General features: G+C 36.3%; 1 protein-coding gene across 3 annotated transcripts; it reads left to right on the top strand.

The window, feature by feature from the left end:
• The first annotated feature begins 134 nt into the window (after window positions 1–134).
• LOC140818538 (helicase-like transcription factor CHR28) lies at window positions 135–12,467 on the top strand. 3 transcript variants are annotated; one of them, XM_073178541.1, is made up of 12 exons: window positions 135–325; window positions 902–1,005; window positions 1,094–1,303; window positions 1,391–1,974; window positions 3,567–3,638; window positions 3,718–3,792; window positions 3,862–4,768; window positions 6,236–6,366; window positions 7,729–7,950; window positions 10,221–10,763; window positions 11,448–11,657; window positions 12,123–12,467. In XM_073178541.1, exons 3-12 carry the CDS (start codon window positions 1,141–1,143, stop codon window positions 12,234–12,236), a joined length of 3,021 nt encoding a protein of 1,006 aa, XP_073034642.1. In that variant the 5' UTR covers window positions 135–325; window positions 902–1,005; window positions 1,094–1,140; the 3' UTR covers window positions 12,237–12,467. The 3 variants fall into 3 exon arrangements, with proteins under 3 accessions (XP_073034642.1, XP_073034634.1, XP_073034650.1); XM_073178533.1 differs by having other exon boundaries at window positions 135–334; XM_073178549.1 differs by lacking the exon at window positions 902–1,005 and having other exon boundaries at window positions 135–334.
• The last annotated feature ends 301 nt before the right edge of the window (window positions 12,468–12,768 follow it).

Genomic DNA, 12,768 nt, shown 5'->3' with positions numbered 1-12,768 from the left:
TATATAATAATAAATAATTTCTATAATATAGATAATAGACATATGAGATTTGTATATTTTTAAACATTAATTATTACTCTGTGTGTGTGTGTGTGTGTGTGTGAAATGACATTTGAAATATATATGGAGGCAGACGATAAACAAAAAAGTCTGACGGGTTGTCACTCTCAGAAAATCGCAGGACTCGAATTAAATTAAATACTGAGAGTCTTTCTTCCCCAACGTCCCATTAGGGTTTTTCTCTGCCATATTCAAACATACAACGCAGAAGTCGGAACCAGTATCGACATTCTCATTTCGCCAGTTCCACATCAATGCCGCAATGGTACTTCAGGTTTCTAATTCCTTCTTTCCCCGCCATATTTCTCACAATTATTTTTGTGTTTTTTTTCCTGAATTGGAACTTAAAAAGCCACTCATTTGACGGTGTCCCAGATGAGATTTGTTATTGCTCGTGATAGATACTTTTCAGGGAAGTTCGGAAGTCAAGATAGAATTTTTGGGATGAATGTTGTGAATTCTGTGTTGAAGATGAAATTAATCTGCTTGCTTATTTTCTTTCAAAGATCAGTGTTGGTGTTTCCCTCCAAGACGCGTTTTTTTAAAATTTGTTTTTCATGCATGTGGTTAAACCCTGGCGAACCATTTGGGTTTCGGATTAACGCAGGGGTATCGCCTAAAGTAAATTAAATTTGTTAATTGCACCCGCTCCCGTGCTGGTTAAATTAGTTTCCATCCATTTTTATTTGTGTTTTACCCGTTTCATTTAATATTTATGTTCCTTTTCCCAATTTTTTGGGAGGTTCGACAGTGTTTTGGTATTTTTAGCAACACATCATGTCCTATTCCTTAAGATCATCTTTTTTTCAATGCTTTTGATCAAGTTTGCACACTTTCGCAGATTGTTGTCCATATGGATCCCATGGGTAGCTTTCTAGAGCTCAGTCAAAAATGTTCAACGTTTTTTGTGGAATACTTAGTGGTTTAAGACAAATTTCTTGCATTGTAAGTGAAACATTTTCCTCCAGATGGTAGTGTCATGATTGCCACTACCTGTCCTTAAATATTTGAGGTGTTTCTATGTGAAAAGCAGGCCTCTTCAGCATTTGGAAATTTTACAGAGGTGGTAATACATCAGAAATGGCTTCATTGGATCCCATAGATATCAGTTCATCCGACAGTGACTCAGATTTACGGGAGATAGACAATTATAGAGAAGGGTCTCCTGTGACGGATAGTGCCTCTTCTGTAAATCATAGGGTACTTCCATCATGGGGATCTTCAAATCCTCCGCATTTGACGAGTAATATCTGAATTGCTGCATGCAAATACCTTCACAGTATTATAGAAGTTGTATTATAAATTAAGTTTGCTTTAATGCAATTTACAGGTTACAATGGTCATTCTCATGAAGATCGTTCTTCCTCCAAGAGGCAGGTTGTTAATGGAGAAACTTTCTCAAAACCCCATGAGGTTCATAGTTTTATGGAGACCGCTGGAGCTTCAAGTTCAAGGATGGCTCGGGATGGGAATTTATACCAGTCTAATGGTTTAAACAATGCTGGTAGATTCAATACAACTCTTGAATTTCGTTCTTTTCCTGAATCCATGAAGAGAACACTTCCTGCATCCATCCAACCTTCCATATCGAGTGCGAGATCGAACAATTTAGTTAAGAATGTTGGTGGCAATCAAATTCATGAAACATACGGAAAATATTATCAACCTGCAACATGGTCAGATGTTTCAAATGGAAAGAACCATATGGTCGAAGATTTTCACCGGGGCGCCGTTAATGATTCATCATTGTATGAGAAAAGAGGAAATCGGCTATTACCTTCATCTTTGATGATTGGGAATTATTCTCCAACCCTTCAGGTTTTTAGTTCAAATGATTCCATGCATCAGACGGGGGTAGGTGAAGAAAGGACTCCTGGAGCTGATGAGAGATTTGTTTACCAAGCGGCTTTGCAGGTACTTTTTGGCCTGTTTCCTATTTCATATTTTTGGGTATTTGTTTGGTGTTTTATGTTTTGTTTTCCTTGATAATTTGATAGATATTTATCTTATGTGACTTTTGTATATAACTTTTTTCAATTTATTTTCACTTTCTTTATTCCTTTTTTTGGCAGTGCTTTCTGAGGATTTATTTTTAGTTCATATTGTAGTGGTTCTAGTTTTGAAGATTAAGAAGCTTAATAAATGACTTCACTCTCTTATCTTCTTGTTATGTTTTCGACGAATAGAGACTAGACTCAAGAGAGGAATAAAAAACACATGTACATATTGTAACTCAATCATGATTCTTGAGGGCCTATATCTGCTGACGATGTTTCACCCTAGATCTAGGGTTACAACTCTTTTGTGTGGGAGTCTATGCTTCTCCTGGAGCTTTACTCCCCCTCCCCAATCAATTGACATGTTCCCCATCATATTCCTTTTTTAAAATTTCTTTTTGTCGTCCTTTTCTCTTTTCTATTTCTTCTTTGCTCCTCATTCTCTTTCTTTGGTTCTTATCTAACACTTCTTTATCGACCGTGTTTGCTGTTTTTTTCCCCAAATTGGATTACCCCATTATTTCTTTTAACACCATGGTGGAGTCATCCATATTTGGGCATATCCCGCTGGCACAAAATTCACTTACTCATTCAACTAATTGTATTTTCTATGAATTTTTTAGCTGTTGTTTCCTGATGGTTCCAATTTGATCTTTTTGGCAAATAAATCCGTTTTCAGAAGCTGATTGAAGCCTTTGACATCAAGGTGGTCGGTGGAAATGAAGGACTGTAGGATTAATTAGGATGAAAACTGAAACAAGGATCGAGAATTAGGCTGACAATATGGAAGGGTAATGTAAAATTGTTTTCAATCTTTGGTTTCAAACCATCAGCAGGCCTCTGTAGACTGTAATGCGGCCAATATTTTAAAAACTGGATTGGATAGAATTTGTGGATTTACGACATGGCTCGTATTTTTCCATTTCCAGAATTTTGGTGTTTTCCAAATCTTCTTCACTATTATTTTGTTCATTTATACATTATAAACGCTTAATATTTTATGATCAAGCTGATGAGAATTCAAATTATGGGGGTACCGAACTTTAAAATTATTGATTTTTGAAGGCAAGACCGGTTTGCCGGTTTGCATCAGTCCAATCTGTACACTATCTTGTTGACTATTCTGGATTGAATGCGTACAGTTCCTAGTTGAACGTCCATATCCAGTTTCAAAACAATTGTCGTAATGGAAAAGTATTATTTGTTCTCTACTAGAATTAAACTGTGTGTGGCTTGCTACCGAAGGTACTTTGGTTACAATGTGGCAGTATCGAAGTTCTGTATAGTGTTTTCTATAATTCATTTTTTCAGGTGAATTCGGTAACTTGAACATTGGTCCTTTCTCTTTCTCTTATGTATTTTACTTTGTTTCATGTTTACAACCTACAAAAGACCAACTTATATTTTGAGAAAATTTTCTTGCAACTGTGTACCCAGCTTGAGACCCTATTCCATGTGAATGCTAAATAAGTGAACAATTGTATGCTGGACTTATTATTTTCCTTGCAGGATTTGCATCAACCCAAAGAAGAAACTGATTTACCTGTGGGAATTATGTCTGTATCTCTGCTTAGGCACCAGGTCATTGTCTGCTTCTGTCAGACGCCCTTTAATTGTGCTGTACAAATGTAGTTCTAAGCCTAGTTCTTTTCACTTGTAGAAAATTGCTTTGGCGTGGATGCTCAAGAAGGAATCATCTGATTTATGCTTGGGCGGAATTTTGGCTGATGATCAGGTCTGCGAGCTAGCCTTGCTGCTCACTTTTTTCACCTAAAATATTTCCTACAAATTTTCCATTTTGCAGGGCCTTGGTAAGACTGTGTCCATGATTGCCCTGATACATGCGCAGAGACTTGTGGAGGGCAAATCTAAGCCCGGAGACTCATGCAATACACAAACTGAAGCCTTAAATTTGGACGACGACGACGATGAAAATAGGGATCTTGCACCTGATGAAACAATGCAGGCTATAGAAAGTGAGGAATTTACTATACTTCCACAGACAAGTAACACAATAAAGGGATTTCACTGCAAGAGGCCGACAGCAGGTACATTGATTGTGTGTCCAGCTAGTGTTCTTCGACAATGGGCTCGGGAGCTGCATGAGAAAGTTACAGATAAAGCTAAACTGTCTGTTTTAATTTATCATGGAGGTAACAGGACTAAAAGTCCTGCATCATTAGCAAAATATGATGTGGTTTTGACCACGTATGCCATTGTATCCAATGAAGTTCCAAAACAACCTTTGGTTGAAGAGGACGACAATGAACCTAAAGATGGAGACATATATGGATTATCTTCTACATTTTCCATGGCGAAGAAACAAAAAAAGTCGTCAGCTAATAAGAGGTCCAAGAAGGGTAAAAAGGAAATCAATAATTCTGCTTTTGATAGTGATTGTGGTACACTAGCGAAGGTAAAATGGTCTAGGGTTATTTTGGATGAATCTCAAACAATAAAAAATCATAGAACTCAAGTGGCCAGGGCCTGCTGCAGCCTTAGAGCGAAGCGAAGATGGTGCTTATCTGGAACACCGATACAAAATTCAATAGATGAATTATTCAGCTACTTCAGATTTTTGAGATATGATCCATATGATAAGTATAAAACATTTGTCTCCTCGATTAAGGCCCTAATTTCAAGGGATTCGGCCAAAGGATACAAAAAGCTTCAGGTTGTTTTAAGAAATATCATGTTGCGTCGAACTAAAGGTGATTTTGAATTTCTTCTATCATATTTATCCGTGAGATCACTCTTTAATGTAACTTAGTTTTGTACAACAATGTTTCTATCTTTTGGCGACACACAGAGGTTTGCTAAAATGATATAGGATACTGATCTCAGTTTTTTCTTGTTTTATTTAAATTAGAAAATATGTTCAGGGATGGATGATATGGTAGGTAGTAAAAGATTTGAAAGGATTTTTCATTTTTCAAATCATTCATGATTCAACACGGACCTATGAGTTTTTGACATTAATTTATTTATTTTGGGAAAGTTGGAGAGATTCTTAACTGTGATGTATATCAGGATCCTCCCTTTTTTTAAATACTAGATCAGTACCCCACATATGAATTGATTCTATTGTGTAAGATGATATGTTTTATGGAAATTTAATGTTTCGCTTGAATTTTCAGTTTCCTCTGTTTACTTATTCCTCATGAGGAATCTCATTCCTGTATTAAAAAAGTAACAGTTTACTGTAGGCGACTCTGTTTCCATTTTGGATCTTTCTTTTCTTGATGTAAATTTTTTTAGCAGTCTACTCAGAACTTATTTTCCTAAATCCTAAAATGATAAACAAAATAATTCGAGGTCATCCTAAAGAATGCCCAATACTGGAAAAATGAAAGACAAGCTCGATATTTTTTGGCCAAACTGCCTTCTCACCTGTGAGGTTCTTTTTTTAACACTAACCAACCAAGCCCTTATCCATTTCATTGTCTGATAGTTTTCAATCTCTTCAAGGCTTATATTTATCCAAACAACTGTTTCTTATTTGAAATTATACTTTGAATCATGACCATACTTTTAGCAGTTTAAGCTGCAACTTACATAATTTTTGAAGTTTTAGATGGCTTATTTTTCAGTTGTGTGTGTGCTTGTGTGGTTCATTCTTATTCTCGAGTTTTCATTCAAAAAATGGTCATTATTTCCTTTGAATATGTATGATTCATCAGGGCAAGAGTCATGAAATTACAGTTGGTGCATCTTGGAAGTTGTATTCTTAATTAAAGTTTGAATTTGTGCATTCTTTGGCCTTTTTGTTTAGAGTTGAGAATAAGCATTTGGCCATGTTATGTTATAGTAAGAAGAAAAGAAGAAATGAATGCCATAGATTGTATAACATGTTTCTACAGTGAGCATCGTGTGCTCTATGGTTGTGCAACACCAACACCCAACTGCAACGAGGCTATTGATTTTAACTGTTTCACATTCAAGGTATTGAGCTGTGGTGCAAATTGTTTTGGCAGATTCTCTGTGGTGCTTGATTAGTTTTTTTTATCAGATCTTATTTCTTTTGAATTTTTTAAACTTCATGGTTTGTAATTATTAATCAAAATAGTTAATTTCATGTTGTTGATGAACATGCACCCTTAAATGGTCACGGTTGATTTCACATTTGTAGAATATTTTATATTGTCTGATGATAATAATCCTTTTTTTGTGTGGCTTAGGCACATTTATTGAAGGCAAGCCTATCATCACCCTGCCACCCAAAAAAGTACACTTGAAGAGGGTGGATTTTGCATCAGAAGAAAGGAATTTCTATAGCAAACTTGAAGCAGATTCACGCAAGCAATTTAAGGTTCCTCTTCCTTTGTGGGACTCATGTTTATTTCACTCTGTTTGTGTGCATCTCTCATCCACTTTTCCGGTTTCCATTCAGTTGTAAATGCATGTATTGACGTGATTCTGTTGATGTTTACTACTTGATTTGTGGCCAATGTCAGCAATTATTGTTATTCTTGTCTCTGTTTGGTGCTTTATCAATCATCCCTTGCTCATTTTCGCTTTAGTTTCCTCCCCTTTCATAATTGTTACCAGTTCTCTTTAAAACTATTGCGATAGCTTCTCTGTGTCTTCATTGTAGAACAAATTATCTGGGAATACCTTAGAGTCTATTGCTCTGGATATCTTTTCTGTGTCTATTTATTGGATTGTGTGGAATGGAGTTTTTTTTATGTTTATATATTTGCCTCTGGCTTGATTTGTATCCATGTTATTGACTGAATTACTGAAGTGATTTAATCAGTTGTTGATAATGTTCCTTGTGAAGCTATAGGTACACAACTAGGCATGGAGACAGTAATTTGTGAATGGGATGGGAATTCTTATGTTATTATATTGCTACATTATGGTCTAAAATGTCCTGGGGCTATCTGCCAAATATTCTTTTATGATGGGCATCATTATCTTAAAGAAGTGGTGCTTGTATATAATGGAATTAGGCACTCATAGGTCCTAATCCGTTATAATAAGCTGCTTTTGATGATCCCCTTGACACTAACTATCTTGCTTCATTTCTGGGCCACAATAATGAGTTTACCATTAAAATTCATTTTAATTCTGATTTTTTGTAACTCTATCTCTCTGTTGGTTAAATGTCATGTGGAATTATTGATTTCAGCGCGTAGAATTGTGTTTTGCTTCTAATATGAATAAATTTATGGAATAAATTGGATTACTGGTCATCAGACTAACCATACCTTTTGACCAGCCATTGTTAACGATGAATAAGAGAGCCTATCAACTAATTGATAGAATGCTGTAGGTTGATAGGAAGACAAAGCTGGTAGTGTGTCTTTTTATGAATCAATACGGTAATTTATACACTTTCCTCTGTGTCTACTGGAAATAACTTTGCTCATTAGACATTAGTAGATAGAACATTGAGGTTGGTGCTAGAGAACCTGTGGTCCTTTCATTGACAACAGGAGCACAAGCTCCTAGAGATTGTGGTGCCATGGGACAAATTTAGGACAAGTGTGTCAAATTTTTTACTTGCCATGATTTTAAATTCAGAGTCCTTTTTCTGATCATGGTCGTTAATTAAATCTATGGTTTGTTTATGCTTTTCACTTGTATCTTTTACTTGATGGTGAATTAATGACATTTAGTTTCGATTATGATTGATAAAAAGTTTGGATGTAAAATATGTAATTTTCAGGCTTATGCTGCTGCTGGCACATTGAATCAAAATTATGCGAATATACTACTGCTGCTTCTCCGACTTCGTCAAGCATGTGACCATCCATTACTGGTCAAAGGGTTCCGTTCTGATCCTGTTGGAGAAATTTCCTCTGAGATGGCCCAGTCACTTCCGAGAGAGTTACTTGTTAATTTATATAAATTACTGGAAGATTCTTTGGCCATATGTCTTGCATGCGCAGTATGATATCTCTCATTTAAGACCTTTTTTGTTGCAAATTTATGAACCTGGTTCATCTCATGCAATTGCAATCATCTTCACGGATAACCAAAACCATTTAATCTTGCTTTTTACTGAACCTTAAGGAAGTCTTCAATGATATTGTTATGCATAAAACCGACGGCTTGTTACTGTTAATCTTGACGAATATGGTTGAGAATGGTGCGGAGTTAAATAAGACTCCATGTAGAATCCTTAAATGTCGTGGTTTCTGATCCCATGCATAATCTTCGAAATAAGAAGGAAATGGAATTATGAGAGAGTGTAAATTTCTGATGGAAAGCTTTAGAATCTATTGCAGGGGGAAAACACATTGAAGTTTCTCGCCAAATTTGGAAGTGCAAAAATGAACTTTGTGTTCTATTAGAGGCCCATTTTTATTGGAGACGTCTCAATTGTTTTCTGTATTTATGTAGCAGAAATCTATTCAAGGAAATCTCACACGAGAAATTCAAAAACATGTATAATCTTACAAGTAAATAGGAAGCTCTAATGTGTTGATCCTGTGATCGTCTTGCATAGATTATTATCTAGATAGAGGCAAAACTTTTAGAAAATCTCAACCTTGTTCGTCGGGGACTGATCACGGTGGTTAATTTATGTTTCCTTCATAAATCAAGATATTTGTTGACCCCCTGATCTTTATTTAATTTACTATTTCTTTGTGCTTCCCTGACCAACTGATCATATTTTCTTTATTAATTTATATGTTCATTAAATCAGTGCTTTCCAAAGATGTAGACTGAACCCCTTGAGTCTTGAACGAATGATTCTTGATAAATCTTTCTGTTTGTTCAATTTTAAGATTTTCTATTTCCTCTAGTATCACTTTCCGTGCTCCACCTTATTTTCTTGTGCAAGACCTGTCCAGTTGTAGCACAAGTTGTTGTTGGGAACCAATTAATTCTTCAAAGCCCTGCCCTAGTGCACTACTGATTGCATAAAAGCAAATGATCTTGTGTTTCCGCATCCTTACGACACAACACACACCAGTTTGGAGAAAGAGCACAAGTAGGCCATCTCGTTTGAATCACCTCGGATGTTGGTATTTTTCCAAGTATTGCCGTCCAAGAGAAGATCTGAATTTTTGTTGGAATAGGTGTTTTCCAAATGATATCGAAGAAGCTGAATTGTGGTGTAGAATTATTAACGTTGAAGAAAGAATTGAACAAAGATTTGACCGAAAACTTCCCCGATGGATCCCCCTCCCATACCCTGAAATCATCAACCCCTTCCACCATATTTACCCTGTCCAAAATACCTATGAACACAGACAATTGATTGATCTCTTCATCTCGAAGTGATCTACGAAAATGAAGATTCCATGATAGAGCAGTAGATGAGTTAAAAGAGACGAAATGAGATATGGTTAAATTACGACCCTTTGAGATGAGATATAATGAAGGAAACAAGTCACGGAAAGATGACTCCCCCCACCAAATGTCCCAAAATCTAATTTATTCCCCTCGAACCTCAGTCGCACATCGTGATATCGGTAAGCTCTAGAGTGAATTTCTGAAATCATTTTTGCCATCCCGTCCCACCTTTTCTTGGCCATATTATCCTGATTTTCTTCCACAAGGTCATTTTCAACACAACCGCCACCACCTATATTTCCCATAATGCAATGTTTCTCAAACAGATATTCCCTACACCTAACCACCACGACTCTCTCGGTCTACAACCTTCTTCCATCCAACCTATGGCAATGTGTTATTACCGCCCTCATGTCCATCCCACAAAAAACTTGAGTGATTCGTAGATTTGATGTATTGGAAAATGTCACAACGGGTGTCTATTTATCATTTTTTATGGAGGCTGGGCTGTATAGATTGTTGAGATTGTTAAAGGATGTCTATTCAAATCTTTCTTTATGCTGTCAAGTAGTGAGTTTTATGAGTTTTGTATGATGGTCCTGCTAGTATCACTTGTTAGAGTTGCTTGATTTATTTTCTAGTGTCTACAGCGTCAATCATGTTAGTTGTTGGGAACTGTTTGTTGGATAATACCACTGTCAATGCATGCTTGTTGGGTTCTTCTCATCGTGCAAAGGGTAGGGGTGGCAATATGGTTTGGGTGGTTGTGATAGTTACAATTACCATTGTAACGGTTACATGAGTGACGAAAAATTTATCCATGACAACTTTCGCTTGTAGATTTTTTATTGCAGGTAAGCTATATGTTAACTACAAAAGGCTAAATTATTTTTTGAATGATTTATTATTTTACAGGATACTCCTGAGAATGCAATTGTCACAATGTGCGGGCATGTTTTCTGTTATCAGTGTGTCTCAGATCATTTGACAGGGGAAGATAATACCTGTCCAGCCCCAGAATGCAAAGAACAGCTTGGTGCGGATCTTGTTTATTCCCGAGCTACTTTACGGAGATGTTTATCTGATGATATTGACAGTGATTCTGCTGTTTCATATGAAATGGGTGAGAAATCTAAGGTTCTGCAGACTGACTACATATCTTCTAAAATCAGATCTGCTCTGGAAATTCTCAAGTCACATTGCATTTCTAAAAGTCATAGGTCGAAGTCATCAGATTTGGTTACACTTGAGGGAGATGCTTCATCTTCAAGTGGTGTTTACTTAGATTCCGAGAGTGAAGAACCTGAAAAGGCCATTGTGTTTTCCCAGTGGACTAGCATGTTGGACTTAGTGGAGATATCACTGAAGAACTCCTGTATAAATTTCCGCAGGCTTGATGGTACAATGTCAATAGCTGCTAGAGACAAGGCTGTCAAAGATTTCAACGCTGATCCAGAGGTTGGATTTTGATCTCCATGTAACTCATTTTCTTGCTAATTAAATTAAGTGTATTTTTCTCTGAAGTGTCTGGACGTCTTCCATTCTTATTGTCTTCAGTGGTATCTGGTTGAAGATATTGTTGCTGAATTTCAGTGTTGCAGGTTCTTGTCAAACTTTTTTACATCATCATTCAGAAATGTGGTATTTCTGATCAGCAAGTTGCGCCAACTTACACACTTGTGTCTAGTGTCAGCATTTATTTATTAAATGATATAGAGTCGGGTTAGAAAATCCCCATGTAGGATACAATTTCCCATTGGATACAAAGGATTAAAGTTCTATGTTTATGTTTGACAAACCGCTTGACATATTTTTTTTAGTTGATTCATTACCGTAATTTCTGATTCCAAGCATTAGCTAGTAGATAAGAATTCAAACAGTGATAAAAGAGTTAACCAAGGAGTCACTTCTTCATTCCAAAATTGAGCTTGAAACATTTCTCAACTACAGAGTAATGTGACTGCTTAAGTTGGAAAGTCCACCCTTCATCAATCTTTTTGCCCACTAAATCTCAATCATTAGTGCCCTAATCACGTGCTATATGGTTTCTTGATTATTAAACCAGTCATGGATTGTGTCAGAATAATTCATCAGTCATTACCCTGGTCAATGAACTCCTATTCAATATAAATTTATCCGCAGGTGGATGTCATGTTGATGTCTCTAAAAGCTGGAAATCTTGGCCTGAACATGGTTGCTGCTTGCCGTGTAATTCTTTTGGATCTTTGGTGGAATCCGACAACAGAAGATCAGGCTGTTGATCGTGCACATCGGATAGGGCAGACACGTCCTGTTACAGTATCAAGGTTAACTATCAAGGACACTGTTGAAGATCGCATTTTGTCTCTTCAGGTATCCTCACATCAATTATTTTTAAAATTGTTTATTGGTTATTATTATTTATTGAGCCTGAGGTTGTAATGTCTGATTGAGCCTGAGTGGATGAACACCTTGACAAGGTTACTCTAGGCTATGAATTCGCCTCTGTTTAGGTGTTTTTCATACTCTTGCCTGGAACCCAAATGTGAATGGTGGTTGTTGGCTTGTTTGTTACGTTGGAGTTTATGTTGGTTGGCCTCATTTGAGATCCAATATTTTGTATATCACCTGAAGTTCTATATTTGATGGGGACAAGACAATGCTGAAATAATCGGTTTTTGTGTTTGGAAATTGATTTCCTTCTCAGTGAGATTGTTGAGCTTTGTTTTCTGTACTTGAAAGATTTGAGCTAAATGAGTGGATGCAAGTTTAAGGACAATAATGGTGAATTGATGCCGTATTTTACTCTTGCTAAAATTCTGTTTATCTATGCTTCAGGAAGACAAGAGAAAGATGGTTGCGTCTGCTTTTGGTGAAGATCAAAGTGGCGTGTCTGCTAGTCGCCTCACGGTCGAAGATCTCAGATTTTTATTCGAGGGCTTTGGACGCTGACAAATATGAAATATATAGATACAAAAATGACCGTAGAATTAAAGTCTTGGTGGCGTGGCAGCAGCATTACATGATTTTGTACAAAATATGCTAATGTCAAAAGTTACATTGTTCATCGTATGTGAAAGGCCGCATGTTGTGTGCTGCACATCGACTAAATTAAAGATTTCTAACCTGTAAATTTCCTCATCGCCATCTTCCCACTGTAATCTTATTTTATTTATTATTTTAGTTGCATTTATAACCTCCCAATATTATTATTTTTAAAACATTTTCCTAATCTCCATAACTTAAAACTTAAAATTGATTAATACTATCCATATAAATCTATTTTCATCAGCTTTGACTAACGTTCCGTTGTGGTTCAAGATTTATTCATTGATGCAGAGAACCTCTATATCTGTTGCGATAATATTGATCTTTGCGTTAAAAACGAGCCGAGAAAGAACAAGTTTGATATATTTTTAAATAAAAAAACGAAAGAACACGTTCTTATTTATTTAATTTTTACTGTTAATTGTCGCTTACGCTT

This window comes from Primulina eburnea, chromosome 2 (genome assembly GCF_022965805.1).
Source record: "Primulina eburnea isolate SZY01 chromosome 2, ASM2296580v1, whole genome shotgun sequence".
In the NCBI taxonomy this organism is placed as follows: Eukaryota; Viridiplantae; Streptophyta; class Magnoliopsida; order Lamiales; family Gesneriaceae; genus Primulina; species Primulina eburnea.
This window is presented reverse-complemented; position numbering and strand designations above follow the sequence as displayed.

Coding starts and splice junctions, on each gene's coding strand:
- LOC140818538 (XM_073178541.1), top strand. CDS start 1,141: ATGGCTTCATTGGATCCCATAGATATCAGTTCATCCGACAGTGACTCA. Junction 1,304..1,390: donor AAATCCTCCGCATTTGACGA/GTAATATCTGAA, acceptor TGCAATTTACAG/GTTACAATGGTCATTCTCAT. Junction 3,639..3,717: donor TATCTCTGCTTAGGCACCAG/GTCATTGTCTGC, acceptor TTTCACTTGTAG/AAAATTGCTTTGGCGTGGAT.